Consider the following 12,353-nt stretch of genomic DNA (forward strand, 5'->3'; position numbering starts at 1 on the left):
TTCTGTTTTATTGGGAACAGGGAAGTTATTTCCCTAGAGAACCAGGGTTAGCAAAACAGGATGGCTGTTTGCTTATTTTCACAGAAACTTAGAGAACATCAAGTCCTCCATTGGGCTTTGTCTTTCCCCCTCCCTTCCACTCTCTAAAAATCAATGGAAACATATCCTCGGATGAGGATTGACAAAAAAACAAAGTTGCTGTGGCCTCCTAACTGGTTCCAGGGAGGGCAAATCCAGCGTGTGATGGAGGTTAGAGGAGAACCTTCTCGCTCCCCCTAGGATTTCATTGTCTGTACAAGTACCAGGCACTGAGTTACAATGAAAAGATGAGTAAAGCATATTCCTTGCCCCCAAGGATCTCACAAGGTGGCCAACCAGGAATAATTATCACAAGTCTGTGATATTGGTCTTCAAAGTGGTATTAAAAATACTGAGGAATGTAAGAGTTAACTGTGTCTGGAGGTCACTGTAGAAGCTTCTAGAAGTATTGCTGTTGACTGAGCAGGGACTTAAAGAAGATGGCACTACGTCTGCTGGGCCATCAGTGAGATGTTATTTGCTTTTAGTAACTTTTTTTTTTTTTTAATTCTCACCTGAGGATATTTTTCCATTGAATTTTAGAGAGAGTGGAAGAGAGAGGGAAAGACAGAGAGAAACATGGATGTGAGAGAAACACATTGATTGGTTGCCTCCTGCAGGAGTCCCGACCAGGGCCTGGGCTGGGGAATAGCCAGCAACCGAGATAGGAGGTATGTGCCCTGGACCTGAATCGAACCCAGGACCGTTCAGTTCGCAGGCCAGTGCTCTAACCACTGAGAAAAACCGGCTAGGGCTTTAGTAACTATCTTAAGTACATTTTAAAGCAACTTGTGAACAGAAGAATAAATATGCCATTATACCATCATGTACAGGGGCCATGAGGTCTTAGGTCAGACAAGTACTCTCTTGGGAAGAAAGGGTTATCAGTCTGCTGCTCTAGAGTGTGGTACATACAAAGCTGAGAAGTACGCGCGCGGGCATTAGGAACCCGCCCAGAATAATGAGGTGAGTGAGTGGGTTTTGTCGAAAAGGTCCCTCCCCCATGTTGGGAGAAGGCTTTGTCTCCTCACCACCTCCACGCTTCCCTCCTCCCCAGCTTCAACTCACTAAGGCTGGGTTGGTTGCTGGGCTAAGTAGTGCGACCTGCCTGCTCTCAAGCCTAAGTCTTGCTAGTCTGTCTGCTTTTTGCATCAGAATAGGGCCTTCTGGGGACTGGGTCCCAGCAGAAATGATGGCTTTGGTGGAATAAGAGTTTGGATGAAAGAATAAGAGTCAAATACCAGTAATTAAAACAAAGGGAAGGTGAAACTAGGGAGAGGTGGTAGTTGCCAACATTGTGAAGGCACTCAATGTCACTGAATTGTACACTTTAAAAATGGTTAATTGTGTAATATGTGAATTTCACCCCAATAAAAAAAAAGATGGGAGGTTCATAGGAATTAGAGCTAACGGGCAAGAGACTTTATCCCTAATTTAACTAATTTTCAAGGGTCAACCCAGAGACTGTTCTGGGGAAAGAGCAAATACCTTGAATACTCATACAACCCATGTTTATTCCTCTTCTCCCTCCCCCCAATCATGTCTATTTCCTCCCTCGTCTACACATAACCATATAACCCTCCCTCACGTTCTTCATATGCCAACTCTTTATTCAACAAAACTAAGGGATAGTGCTTTTCTCTTCCTTTCCCTGGATCATCATCATTTCTCATCATGCCTCTGCCATTCTGTATCTTCTCACCTTTTCTTTGACCATCTTTGACCAACTGTTAAGCCTTTGGCACCTGCATTCCATATGTCTTTCCCTCTCATTAATTCTAAGCCAAAGCCAAAGCCAAAATAAATGCTCTGGGAAGGCACACAGAGACCCACAAGGTAGAGGGCAATGAATCAGGGCAGGAACTCGAAATTTCATAATTAGGTATTATTTGTGCTAGGTCATTTTGCACTTCCTACAAACTCAGAAATGAAAAAGGCCCTACGCAGTATCCCTTGCCTAACAAAATTCCTGATATGTGGTTGGTACTAATAACTATTTTACTGAGTAAATTACTGAGTGTTTATTCACAGTGTTCAAAGCAGCGAAATTTGGTTAACTATAGAATAGAGTTTAAGAAATCTCAAAATAACAATCTTCATCTTTGGCTGTGAATTTAACTTATTTCTTTTATTACTTTTGGAAGCATTTTTATAAAATCAGTAAGCTGTCATCAAGTGGTTAGCAAGTGGTTCTCTCCACTGAGGTGGGGTAGGAGGTGCCTTATCAAAACTAGAGACGGACAGGCCAGCATGGCTCAGTGGTCAAGCATTGACCTATGAATCAGGAGGTTGAGGTTCAATTCCCAGTCAGGGCATATGCCTGGGTTTTGGGCTTGATCCCCAGTGTGGGGCATGTAAGAGGCAGCTGATCAATGATTCTCTGTCATCATTGATGTTTTTGTCTCTCTTTCTCTCTCTTTCCTCTCGAAAATCAATAAAAAAAATATAAAAAATAACTAGAGGCGAAATTCTCTAATGTGAAGTAGGCTCTGCCTGACCAAGCTCAGTGCTCCCCGGATGTCCAGTGCAGAAGAAGAGCGTGGGCTTCGGTGCCTGTCAGTAGGAAGCCCGACTCTTCCAATTACTGGGGTGTGAGTGGACTTGCTCGATTTCCTCATCCCTGAAATGGAGGTGATAATGCTTTTTCTTATCTCCCTCATTCCATCCATCAGAGCATTTCCCTAATGTTACTTCCAAGATAACTCTGAATCCATTGCTATTCCTATCTGCTGATCCTGTCTGTGAAACCAGAAAGTCTATGAGCAGTGAAAGATGGAATAATAACAGGTATAGACTTTCACTGCCTTGATTAAAAGGGACGGCAGGTGTATATTATATCTATCCTGACTCGGAGCCTTGCAGCGGGAGGATGCACTCTCATCAACTAAAAATTACCTTGTTCATTCTGTGCTCCCTCTAAGGAGACAGAATATTACAACTTGGTGAATTAAAAAGGCTCAATTCACACTGAATCCAACTGGGCCCCGTTCTCCATTACATCTCATAGATCTCTTCTCACAGACGCAGATACTCACAGATCAGGACCAATGTTTTTCTCATAAACATTTATGGTTAAAACATCATAATTTCAATAATTTAAAAGGCAAGTATTCTCTGATGAGTGCAGTTTTTTACTGAAGACTCTTATTCTCTCAGGAAATGTAACCTCTAACCCCAAGGCTTGTGTTGACTCCAAAGCAAGTAAACCATATCTTTTTTCCTAAGTACACAGTTACAAAACATGTCTATTATAGGAAAGAGTCTTAATTCATAAAGTATTCCAGATATTCACTTACGTTGTAAATAAACTTACGCGTTTTCTTCCTTTCTTCCTTCCCTCCAAATATGTGCATCTACATGCTATCTGTGGGTGTATATATGGTTACATATACATTTCTCCTTTGGGAAAGCTTTGGTGGGAGAAAGGTTTATCTTAGTCCCTATACGTGCTTGTGCTAAAGAGGTAACGCTAATAGAGTCTAATAGATCTGAACACCATCCAAAGCCCGTCTTCCGAAAACCCCAGTCCCGCTCACCAATACCTCACTGCTGGCAAGAGCTTCCTAACTGGTATTCCTGCTTTCATCCCTGCCCCATTCTCCATCTTTGATTTTATTTGTTTGTTTGTTTTTATGTTAACCAGGGTCGGGGCCAGAGAGGAGCCTACAACCAAGGTACGTGTCCTTGACTGGAATCAAACCCAGGACCCTTTGGTCCACAGGCTGGTGCTCTACCCATTGAGCCAAACCGGCAAGGGCTCCATCTGTTGCTTTTAAAAGTATGTATCATCAGGGGACATATGTAACAATAAGAAAAACATTAAAATAAAAGTATGTATCAGATCGTATCACTCCCTTCCAGGGAAGCACTCCAATAGCCTCCCATTAATTACACTGAGATAAAAACCCAAACTTCTTACTTTAACCTCTAAGTCACTTCTGATCCAAGGTCTGTCTCCCTCCCTGAGCTCATCTCCTCTTCTTCCCTTTGGCCATATGCTCTCTTTGATGTGCCTGGGGCACCAAGTTAACGCCCATCACATGATCTTTCATCTGACTGGCTCCTTTCCATCACTCAGGTCTCAGCTTCTGTGTGTCAACCCATAGACACCTTCCACGACCTGTATCTGACTTCTCCCCAACTCTGTTAGCCAGTTGTTGTTTTCTTCTTAGCACTTTCTTCTACCTGGTATTTTCTTGTTAGCACTTTTACTACCTGGTATTTACTTACTGTCTCTCTCCTTTAGAATGTGAGTTCCATGTGGGTAGGACAGTTTCTGTCTCGTTCGCTATTTTATAAGGGCAAGCAGAATCATTCTGTACCAGTGTCGGTGGGATGTCCCAGGGAAGTGCCATGAACCCAAGACAAAATAGCTTGCGCTGGTTCGGGAGGGTTATGAGTGCGAAGCAGGTGACAGACTGACAGCTACTCACTAGCGGTAGCATCAAAATATGCACCCCCAGCATTTCTCCTGCTGAAGGACCACTTCGAGAATGTAGAGTGAACTCTCTCCCTGGGAGTGGACTTGAGACAGAACCCAGGTCCAAACCCCCTTTCTTGAACAAGCAGGCCCACTTACCTCCTATTTCCTGCCACAAAGGGGAGTCTGAGTCAGGAGTGAGATGGTCCTTGAAAGCCAGCGAGGCCGATTTTCTCCTCTAAAGGGACGTAGGTCACTGCCGGTCTCCTTGTGGAAAAGTACAAGTTTTCTCACAGATCCTGAGACAAAACTAATTGACCTCCAGGGAACTTCCTTTCTCCCAGTACCTTCAAGCCGAATGGAAGATCTTCGTAGTTCTATGGGGGTCATCCTTAGATTCTAAAAATAAATTGCCTTCTTAGATCTACGCCATGCAGCATTTTTATATGCGTATTGAGAAACAAAAACAAATAAGGCAACTGCCAATCTCTACTAGAAACCAAATTTACTTTAGAATAGTAAGGAATTTTCCCATTACTAAAACACAAACTTGTACCAACAACTAAACTCCAAGCCCTTTGCTTCTGCTCCCCCACTCGAATTCATATAGATCCCTCTTCAAGGAATATGGGTGACACAGCATCCTCCAAGAGTGGACAGGTTCCCTCTGTTACGAGGAGATAAAGCCAGCTTGGGTACCTTATCTCTCCCAAACACCTTCTGTGGGCAGCACAGAAGTGAGCCAGCTTGAGGCTCCTGGAGGAAACCAGGCTCAGCCTTGCCCACACAGCTTAGTAAATCTTAAGACGTGAGATGACTTTCTAAGTGTTTACATGTACCGTTCTAGTAACATCATTGAACTTAAAAGCCTTCAAGGCATTTTAATGCTATCCTCTTCTGCAAAAAGGAGGGTAAGAAAATCTTTCTAGAGGGCAATTGGGCACAATTTGCATTAAGAATTTAAAACTGTAATCCCATTTCCAGTAATCTAATAAACAAAAGTACCATGATATATGCACAAGGATGCTCATTGTGATGTGCATAATTGTGAAAAAGGGCACACAAAATGAATAATATGGAAATGACTTAAGATATACCCATATGATAGAGCATTCAACTAAAATAATATGCTATTAAAAATGACATTTTGGCCCTGACCGCTTTGGCTCAGTGGATAGAGCGTCAGCCTGCGGACTGAAAGGTCCCAGGTTCGATTCCGGTCAAGGGCATGTACCTTGGTTGTGGGCACATCCCCAGTAGGAGGTGTGCAAGAGGCAGCTGATCGATGTTTCTCTCTCATCGATGTTTCTAACTCTCTATCCCTCTCCCTTCCTCTCGGTAAAAAATCAATAAAATATATTTTTTTAAAAATGACATTTTGAATATTTAATGATACAAAAAATGCTTAAGCTATTAAGTAACCCACAGGATATGAAACTATATACACCCAAATTTTGAAAAAATTATATATTTAATACATTTACGTGCACAGAAAAAAGTTAAAACAATTGCTCTACATGGAGCAATTATACTTAAAGTTTTTCTTTATATTTCCATATGATTTCCAAGGTTTCTTATTTTATATGTAAACTTTTTTCCTTTTCACTCCTCACCTGAGGATATTTTTCCATTGATTTTTAGAGAGAGTGGGAGATAGAGGGAAAAACAGAGAAATATCAATGTGAGAGAAACACATTGATTAGTTGCCTCCTGTATGTGCCCTGACCAGGGCTCGGGCCGGGGAGGAGCCTGCAACCAAGGTATGTGCCCTTGATCCGACCCCGGATCCTTGGGTCCACAGGCTGTCGCTCTGTGCACTGAGCCTAACAGGCTGGGGCTATAAACTTTGTAAAGAACCAGGAGCTAAGAGAACCAATATTTGAAATACCCATCATGTACTAGTAGTAGGCACTGAGAGAGGAATTTCCCCAGTTCTCTAACCTCCACGACAACCAGGAGAGGTAGGTAGCCCAGCCCCTGGTTCACAGAGGCTCTGCTGTTCAAGCATGGATTCAAGCCCAGGACAATGCCCGTTTCCTGCTGCCCCTCAGGCTCCCCAGCTGCGGCTCCCCGTGGGCCCACGGGAGGCTTAGAGTGAAGGCCACTGACAAAACACAGCTGTGGACAGCTTGCCCAAGAGCGAGGCCCTGTTTTGATATCCAAACTCTTCATATCTTCCTCCCAAAGTATGAAACTGTTTTTCCTGGACAAGAAACAGAGGCTGCATTACTGTGAGGGCTGGCGGGTCCGTTCTGAAGCAATGGCTCTACATGCCGGCGCCCTGTGGCTCTGTCCTGCTTATTGGCTTGGCATCCGTCAGGCTGTGAGCAGAACAGGGCAGAACTGCACACCCCCACCCCTTCCACCAGCTGGCTCCTTGGTCTCTGCCCTGGATACTAAAACAAACAGGCTGTGTGCTCTGGCTCCCTACTCAACCCAAGGGCGGGAGCCTGAAAGGGGGGGTGGGGGCAGTAAACATCCCAGCTATGTGAATAATCAGGAATATCTGACAGCACATGTGATCTTTTGTAATTTTATTTCAGTCACAATCAGGGCCGCCAGGCAGCTGGGAGGCCCATCATACCCTCCGCCTGGTTCCAGGTACCGCCCTGGGGAGGGTGCCAATGCTCCAGCTGGCACCATTCCAGGTAGGTCTCCAGTGACAACTACAAACTCTCGTGGAGGCAAAGATGGAATTTTTCTGCATGTTCCAAGGCTCTTCACTTCCTGTTCCCTCCCCAAGGCAGAGACAGGAAGTAGCTGGGATGGGGTCACAGCAAGTCAGTGACCTCCAGGATTGGAACGAGCTGCCTGGATCCCCACTTTATCCTCCAGCGCTCCAGTTCCTAAGTGAAAACACAGAACCACCTAGGGACTTCTGTCTAGGAAAAGGGAGGAGGGGACAGGAGAATGGCACATGACACACAGAATAACGGGAATACCCTGGGCCCTTTGGCTTCAGACTCTTTAACTATTTCTGCAGCCACTTAAGAGGATTGCACATTCAAAAACGTTGGAGAAACACTGTGTTAACAAATTTAAACAGGCCCTAGCTGGTTTGGCTCAGTGGATAGCGTGCTGGCCTGTGGACCGAAGGGTCCTGGGTTCGATTCCGGTCAACATCACATGCCCAGGTTGTGGGCTCAATCCCCAGTAGGGGGCGTGCAAGAGGCAGCCGATCAATGATTCTCTCTCATCATTGATGTTTCTCTCCCTCTTCCTCTCTGAAATCAATAAAAAAAAAACATTTATAAAAAAATGTAAACAGATTGTTACTGCAGGCCGCCTTACAACCTTACAGGGGCTCACAATGCAAAGGGGTTTTAATGAAGATGATTTTTCAAACAGTCAACTATATACTGAGGATTCCATAAGCATTAGGCTTCCAGTGATCACACTTTGAGGAGTGTTGCTCCAAGGTGAGCCCAAAAGAATCCTGGGAAGACAGAAAAGGCCCTAAACAAACTCCCCACCAGCCATCAGCCGTTGTCTTTAAAACTGTGGCGCTGGCTCAAACGAGGCTGTGCTCCCGTCTGCACTTCAGCAAGGATTTATGGTATTTTTCCATTTGCTGGTCGAAGCCCCTGGAAGAGAACCTTGCTTGGAAGAAGTTCAGTGGAGTCAGGAGGTATTTCAGGGCCAGGCCGCTGAACTCAGGAGCCAGAAGCGGGACAGCCTTGCTGCTGGGAGACTGGGGTGAATCCTGGCCCCCCCACGCACGCGGGTTCCTGGAGACTGCTGAGCCATCATTGTCTCCCCTGGGGACCAAGTGGGGCCCTCCACCAATTTCCTCCCCAGTTTCCGGAGGGAGAAATTCCTCCTCTGGAGACCTTAAATGAACTGAAAGACCCAAGGGGGCAGTCAGCACGGTCACCATCTTCTGGGACTCGGAGAAAGGGGCTGCCTCCCCGCACTGGTTGCTGCAGCGGTCTGGGAACAACTGCTTCTTAGTCCGCAAAGGATGGAGGGAAGGCTGCTTCTCGAGGTTCCCAGAAAGGTCCTCGTTCTTGGCCTTCTTGGAGTCCCCGTCAGCTTGAAATCGATCAGCCTTTTCCTCAGGAGATTCAAACACGACACCCTGGGTTCTCGGCCTCCTGAGCTTCCTTTCTAACAGGCAGAGGACGCTTGGTTTGCTGGAGGAGGCACTCATGTATTGCTGGACAGAGTCTGGAATCAAGGGCACGGGGAGCCTGGGGCCCAGGCTGTCCTGAAAGTAGTCCCTACAGGGCTGGCGACTGACGATGGGCAGCACCCGGCAAGGCTTCAGCGCCGTCACAAAGGCACGCAGCTCCGAGTAGGAGGAGTGGTCGGAGTAAGGGATGATGTGGATATTGGGGTGGGAGCTGTGGATTTTCCGGCTTGTGGGAAGGATAGCAATGGTAGGGCGGGCCTGGTTCCAGCGCAGCATGGCAGAATGGCAGATCTCCATGTGGTTCACGGCGTGGATGCGGCCGGCCTTCTCCTCCACTGTGAACACATCTGCCAGGCCCAACAGCTGCACCAACTCCAGGCGCCGAGGACTCAACACCACCCAGGTCTGAAACTCCAGGGCCAGCTGCTCCAGCAGGGACTCTTTCCCCAGGCTATAGAGTCCTGAATCACGGTAACAGCATTGGGGAAAGTAAGAGAAGAAAGAGAATGAAGCTATTGGGGAATCCTAATAAATCAACCAAATGTTCAACAAAAACACACAATATAACGGGACAGTTGGAGTGCATCAGGGATGGGATGGCATTTGAGCTGAGATATATGGAAAATGGGGTAGGGAAAAGTTAGCACAGAATTCACTCATTCATTCAGTTCCACACAGAAAAGCATCTACCAGTGTTAGGCACTACGGGAACAGAAAGTCTCAGTCCTCTCGCAGTGTAATGTACACAGGAACCCAGAGACCATGTGGCTAAGGCCCTGTTAGAGGCACGCACACAGTAACATTAGGGCACAGAAAAGTATCTTCCAGTTGATGAAGTTAGGGAAGGTTTCCTGAAACATGACAACTGTGCTGTCTTCAAGGATGGGTCCAGGTTAAGCTGGCAAGGGAAGGAAATGGCAGAACGTGTTAAGAGGGGTCAGTTTGCTGCTACTAAAGTACAAAGAAGGAACTGGTAAGAAATACTAGTAACATCAGACCCTCAATGAGTAATTAGAGATGTGGTACATATATACAACGGAATACTACTCAGCCAGAAGAAAACGTGAAATACTACCATTTGCGACAACATGGATGGATGCTCTTGAGAGTAACAAGCTAAGCGAAATAAGTCTGATGTTAAAGGACAAGAAGCATATGATTTCACTCTTACGTGGGATATAAAAGCAACAAACAAACTCATAGATGGAGATAACTCAGATGCAATCAGGAGTTGGGAATGTGGAAGCAGGGATGGCGAGCAGATGGCCATTTTAAATTAAGATGGACAGCACAGCCCCGCTGGTGTGGCTCAGTGGTTGAGCATCGACCTATGAACCAGGAGGTCACGGTTTGGTCCGATTCCCAGTCAGGGCACATGCCCGGGTTGGGGGCTCAATCCCCGCTAGGGGACATGCAGGAGGCAGCTGATCAATGATTCTCATCACTGAGGTTTCTCTTTCTCTTCCTTCCTCTCTGAAATCAATAAAAATATATTTTTAAAAACTTTAATAAAAGCCAAAACCGGTTTGGCTCAGTGGATAGAGCGTCGGCCTGCGGACTGAAGGGTCCCAGGTTCGATTCCGGTCAAGGGCATGTGCCTGGGTTGCGGGCACGTCCCCAGTAGGAGATGTGCAGGAGGCGGCTGATCGGTGTTTCTCTCTCATCGATGTTTCTAACTCTGTATCTCTCTCCCTTCCTCTCTGTAAAAAATCAATAAAATATATTAAAAAAAAAAAAAAAACTTTAATAAAAGAAAAAGATGGACAGGTGTAGGTTTCCTGGAGAAGGGGGGGGTCTGCACAAAGACTGGAGAGATGTGAGACACCCACAAAGACCCTCGGTGCACTCCCTACGGGCAAGAGAAAAGGAACGGAAACCACTCACCGATCTTTACGTCGTGCTGTGGGTGCTTTCGAATGAGCGCCACAATCTGCTGGGCCGCTTCGTGTTGGGAAGGGAGATCCAGCGCTGGGTTGCAATTGGTGTTGTCTAGGTATAAGGTGTGGATCTGCTTCCCCACGCTTAGGGCTGGCTCCTTCAGCATGGCCGGGGTAAACCGAAAATCACCTGGGGGCGGCGTCAGAGACAAAAGTATAGAAGACAAGCCTCCCACCTCCCACAACAAATGGCATTAGCTTTCTGGCTCTTGGGAAACCTGGAGTCTGGCACCGAACTACTCCGCTTAGTACAGCTTCCTTGTGGAAATGTTTCTATCCCGTTCCTGTTCACGGTTTGGACCCTGAAAGAGTGAGAAGTCTTCAGAAAGGGTCAGTGCTTCTATGGGATTAAGCTAGGAGGCCTTCAGACTTCTTTTTATGACAAATTTATTGGGTGTCACTGGTTAATAGGGTTCCATAGGTTTCAAGAAAAAGATGGAACTTCAGGAATTTGCATGTTATCCTTCTGCAGGGGCCATGCTGATCTTTGTATTGTCCCCATTTTAGTATATGTGCTGCTGAAATGAGCATTCTCTTACGAGTTACGGCTGGTCAAGAAAATCGTGTGGAGGCTGAGAAAGTGGGAGGGTTCCTGGGAGGCCCACCTGTGTAGAGGATGGTTCCAAAGTATCCTTCAAAGAGAAACATGACCGAGCCAGGGCAGTGATTGGCGTCCATAAGGGTGACAGTCATGGTCTCTCTCCCAATTTCATCTAGAGGCAGGACATGGCTCTCCCCAACCTCCAGGGCTCGGATCCACCGCTTAGACACCTGAGGAAACAGTAGGTCATGCCAGTGAACACAGACTCCCCTCCCTGATACCTCCCTGGGCCAGGAGCTATTCCTTTCCCGGCTGAGGGAAAGCTGACCAAATGCTGAGCAGAAGCTGTAATGCAGATTCCCAAATGCCCCCTCCCCTGCCTTCTCCCACTCACCACCCCACCCTCTGTACAATTTTAAAATGAAGATTCCAGAAAACAGTCTAGTCAGCGATGCTCAAACTTTCCAGATCATAATAATCCCTTGGGGGCACCTGTTTAAAAAAAAATTTCCCACCAAATATCCAGGACCTGCGCCAGCTATATCTACTGAACCAGATGGGGGAAGGGGAGGTGGTGGAGAATCTATCTACCCAGCACATTGGGTGGGTTCTTATGATGAGGCAAGTTCGGGAGACACTAGCCTAGCTATGTGACGAGGCAGGAACGGGAGTTTCCTTGGTTGGGCTAAAAGATCTCCCCAACTTATAGCTGAAACATCCCAAGTCCGCCCGTTGGCATCCACACTATCGCTCCGGCTAAAGATGCATTGCTGGGTTCGCACAACTGCCCCGTTAGTAACAACCAGTCCCTCTGGCCCCTCTAGGACCCCGAGGCTGAGCTAGATGGGAGTCCCGGACGCCGACTCCAGCTCGCCGTACCTGTAGGTGACGGTGCAGGAGGAAGGCCGTGATTGGGGAGCAGTAGAGGGGCCGCGCCCACGTGCTGGACAGCCCCACGGTGTGGTCCGAGTGCATGTGCGACAGGAAGAAGAGCCGCGCGGAGCCAGCCCGGCGCAGGCTCCAGAAGTCCACCGCGATGGGCGTGTGCGGGATCAGGACCCCGTTCATGTTGGCGGGGTGGCCGTTGCCGTGGGATCCGCATGAGAACAGCCCCGCGGCGTGAGCCTCCTACAACCGCCCGGAGAACAATCCCGCCGGGGCGAGCGCGGGGCCGGGGACCCCCGAGGGGCAAAGCCAGTCCTTGAGAGGAGTAAGTCACTGGAGTGGGCAGGAAAGAGATGGCAG

General features: G+C 47.2%; 2 protein-coding genes across 2 annotated transcripts in view; both read right to left on the reverse strand.

The window, feature by feature from the left end:
• Positions 1-5,194, reverse strand: part of HIPK1 (homeodomain interacting protein kinase 1) — a 50,979-nt gene extending 45,785 nt beyond the window's left edge. Inside the window, exon 1 of the mRNA XM_005859975.2 lies at positions 4,658-5,194. The gene's annotated coding sequence lies outside the window, so the exon portion shown is untranslated. The remainder of the gene's footprint in view (positions 1-4,657) is intronic.
• Positions 5,195-7,770: 2,576 nt separating this feature from the next.
• DCLRE1B (DNA cross-link repair 1B) lies at positions 7,771-12,347 on the reverse strand. Its single transcript, XM_005859979.2, has 4 exons — positions 11,988-12,347; positions 11,173-11,338; positions 10,515-10,697; positions 7,771-9,091 (listed from the first exon to the last, which is right to left on the reverse strand). The coding sequence occupies exons 1-4, from the start codon at positions 12,174-12,176 to the stop codon at positions 8,010-8,012; spliced, it is 1,620 nt and encodes a 539-aa protein (XP_005860041.1). The 5' UTR covers positions 12,177-12,347; the 3' UTR covers positions 7,771-8,009.
• Positions 12,348-12,353: the final 6 nt, after the last annotated feature.

The sequence above is a fragment of the Myotis brandtii genome, unplaced genomic scaffold (assembly GCF_000412655.1).
Source record: "Myotis brandtii unplaced genomic scaffold, ASM41265v1 scaffold131, whole genome shotgun sequence".
NCBI classification, from domain to species: domain Eukaryota; kingdom Metazoa; phylum Chordata; class Mammalia; order Chiroptera; family Vespertilionidae; genus Myotis; species Myotis brandtii.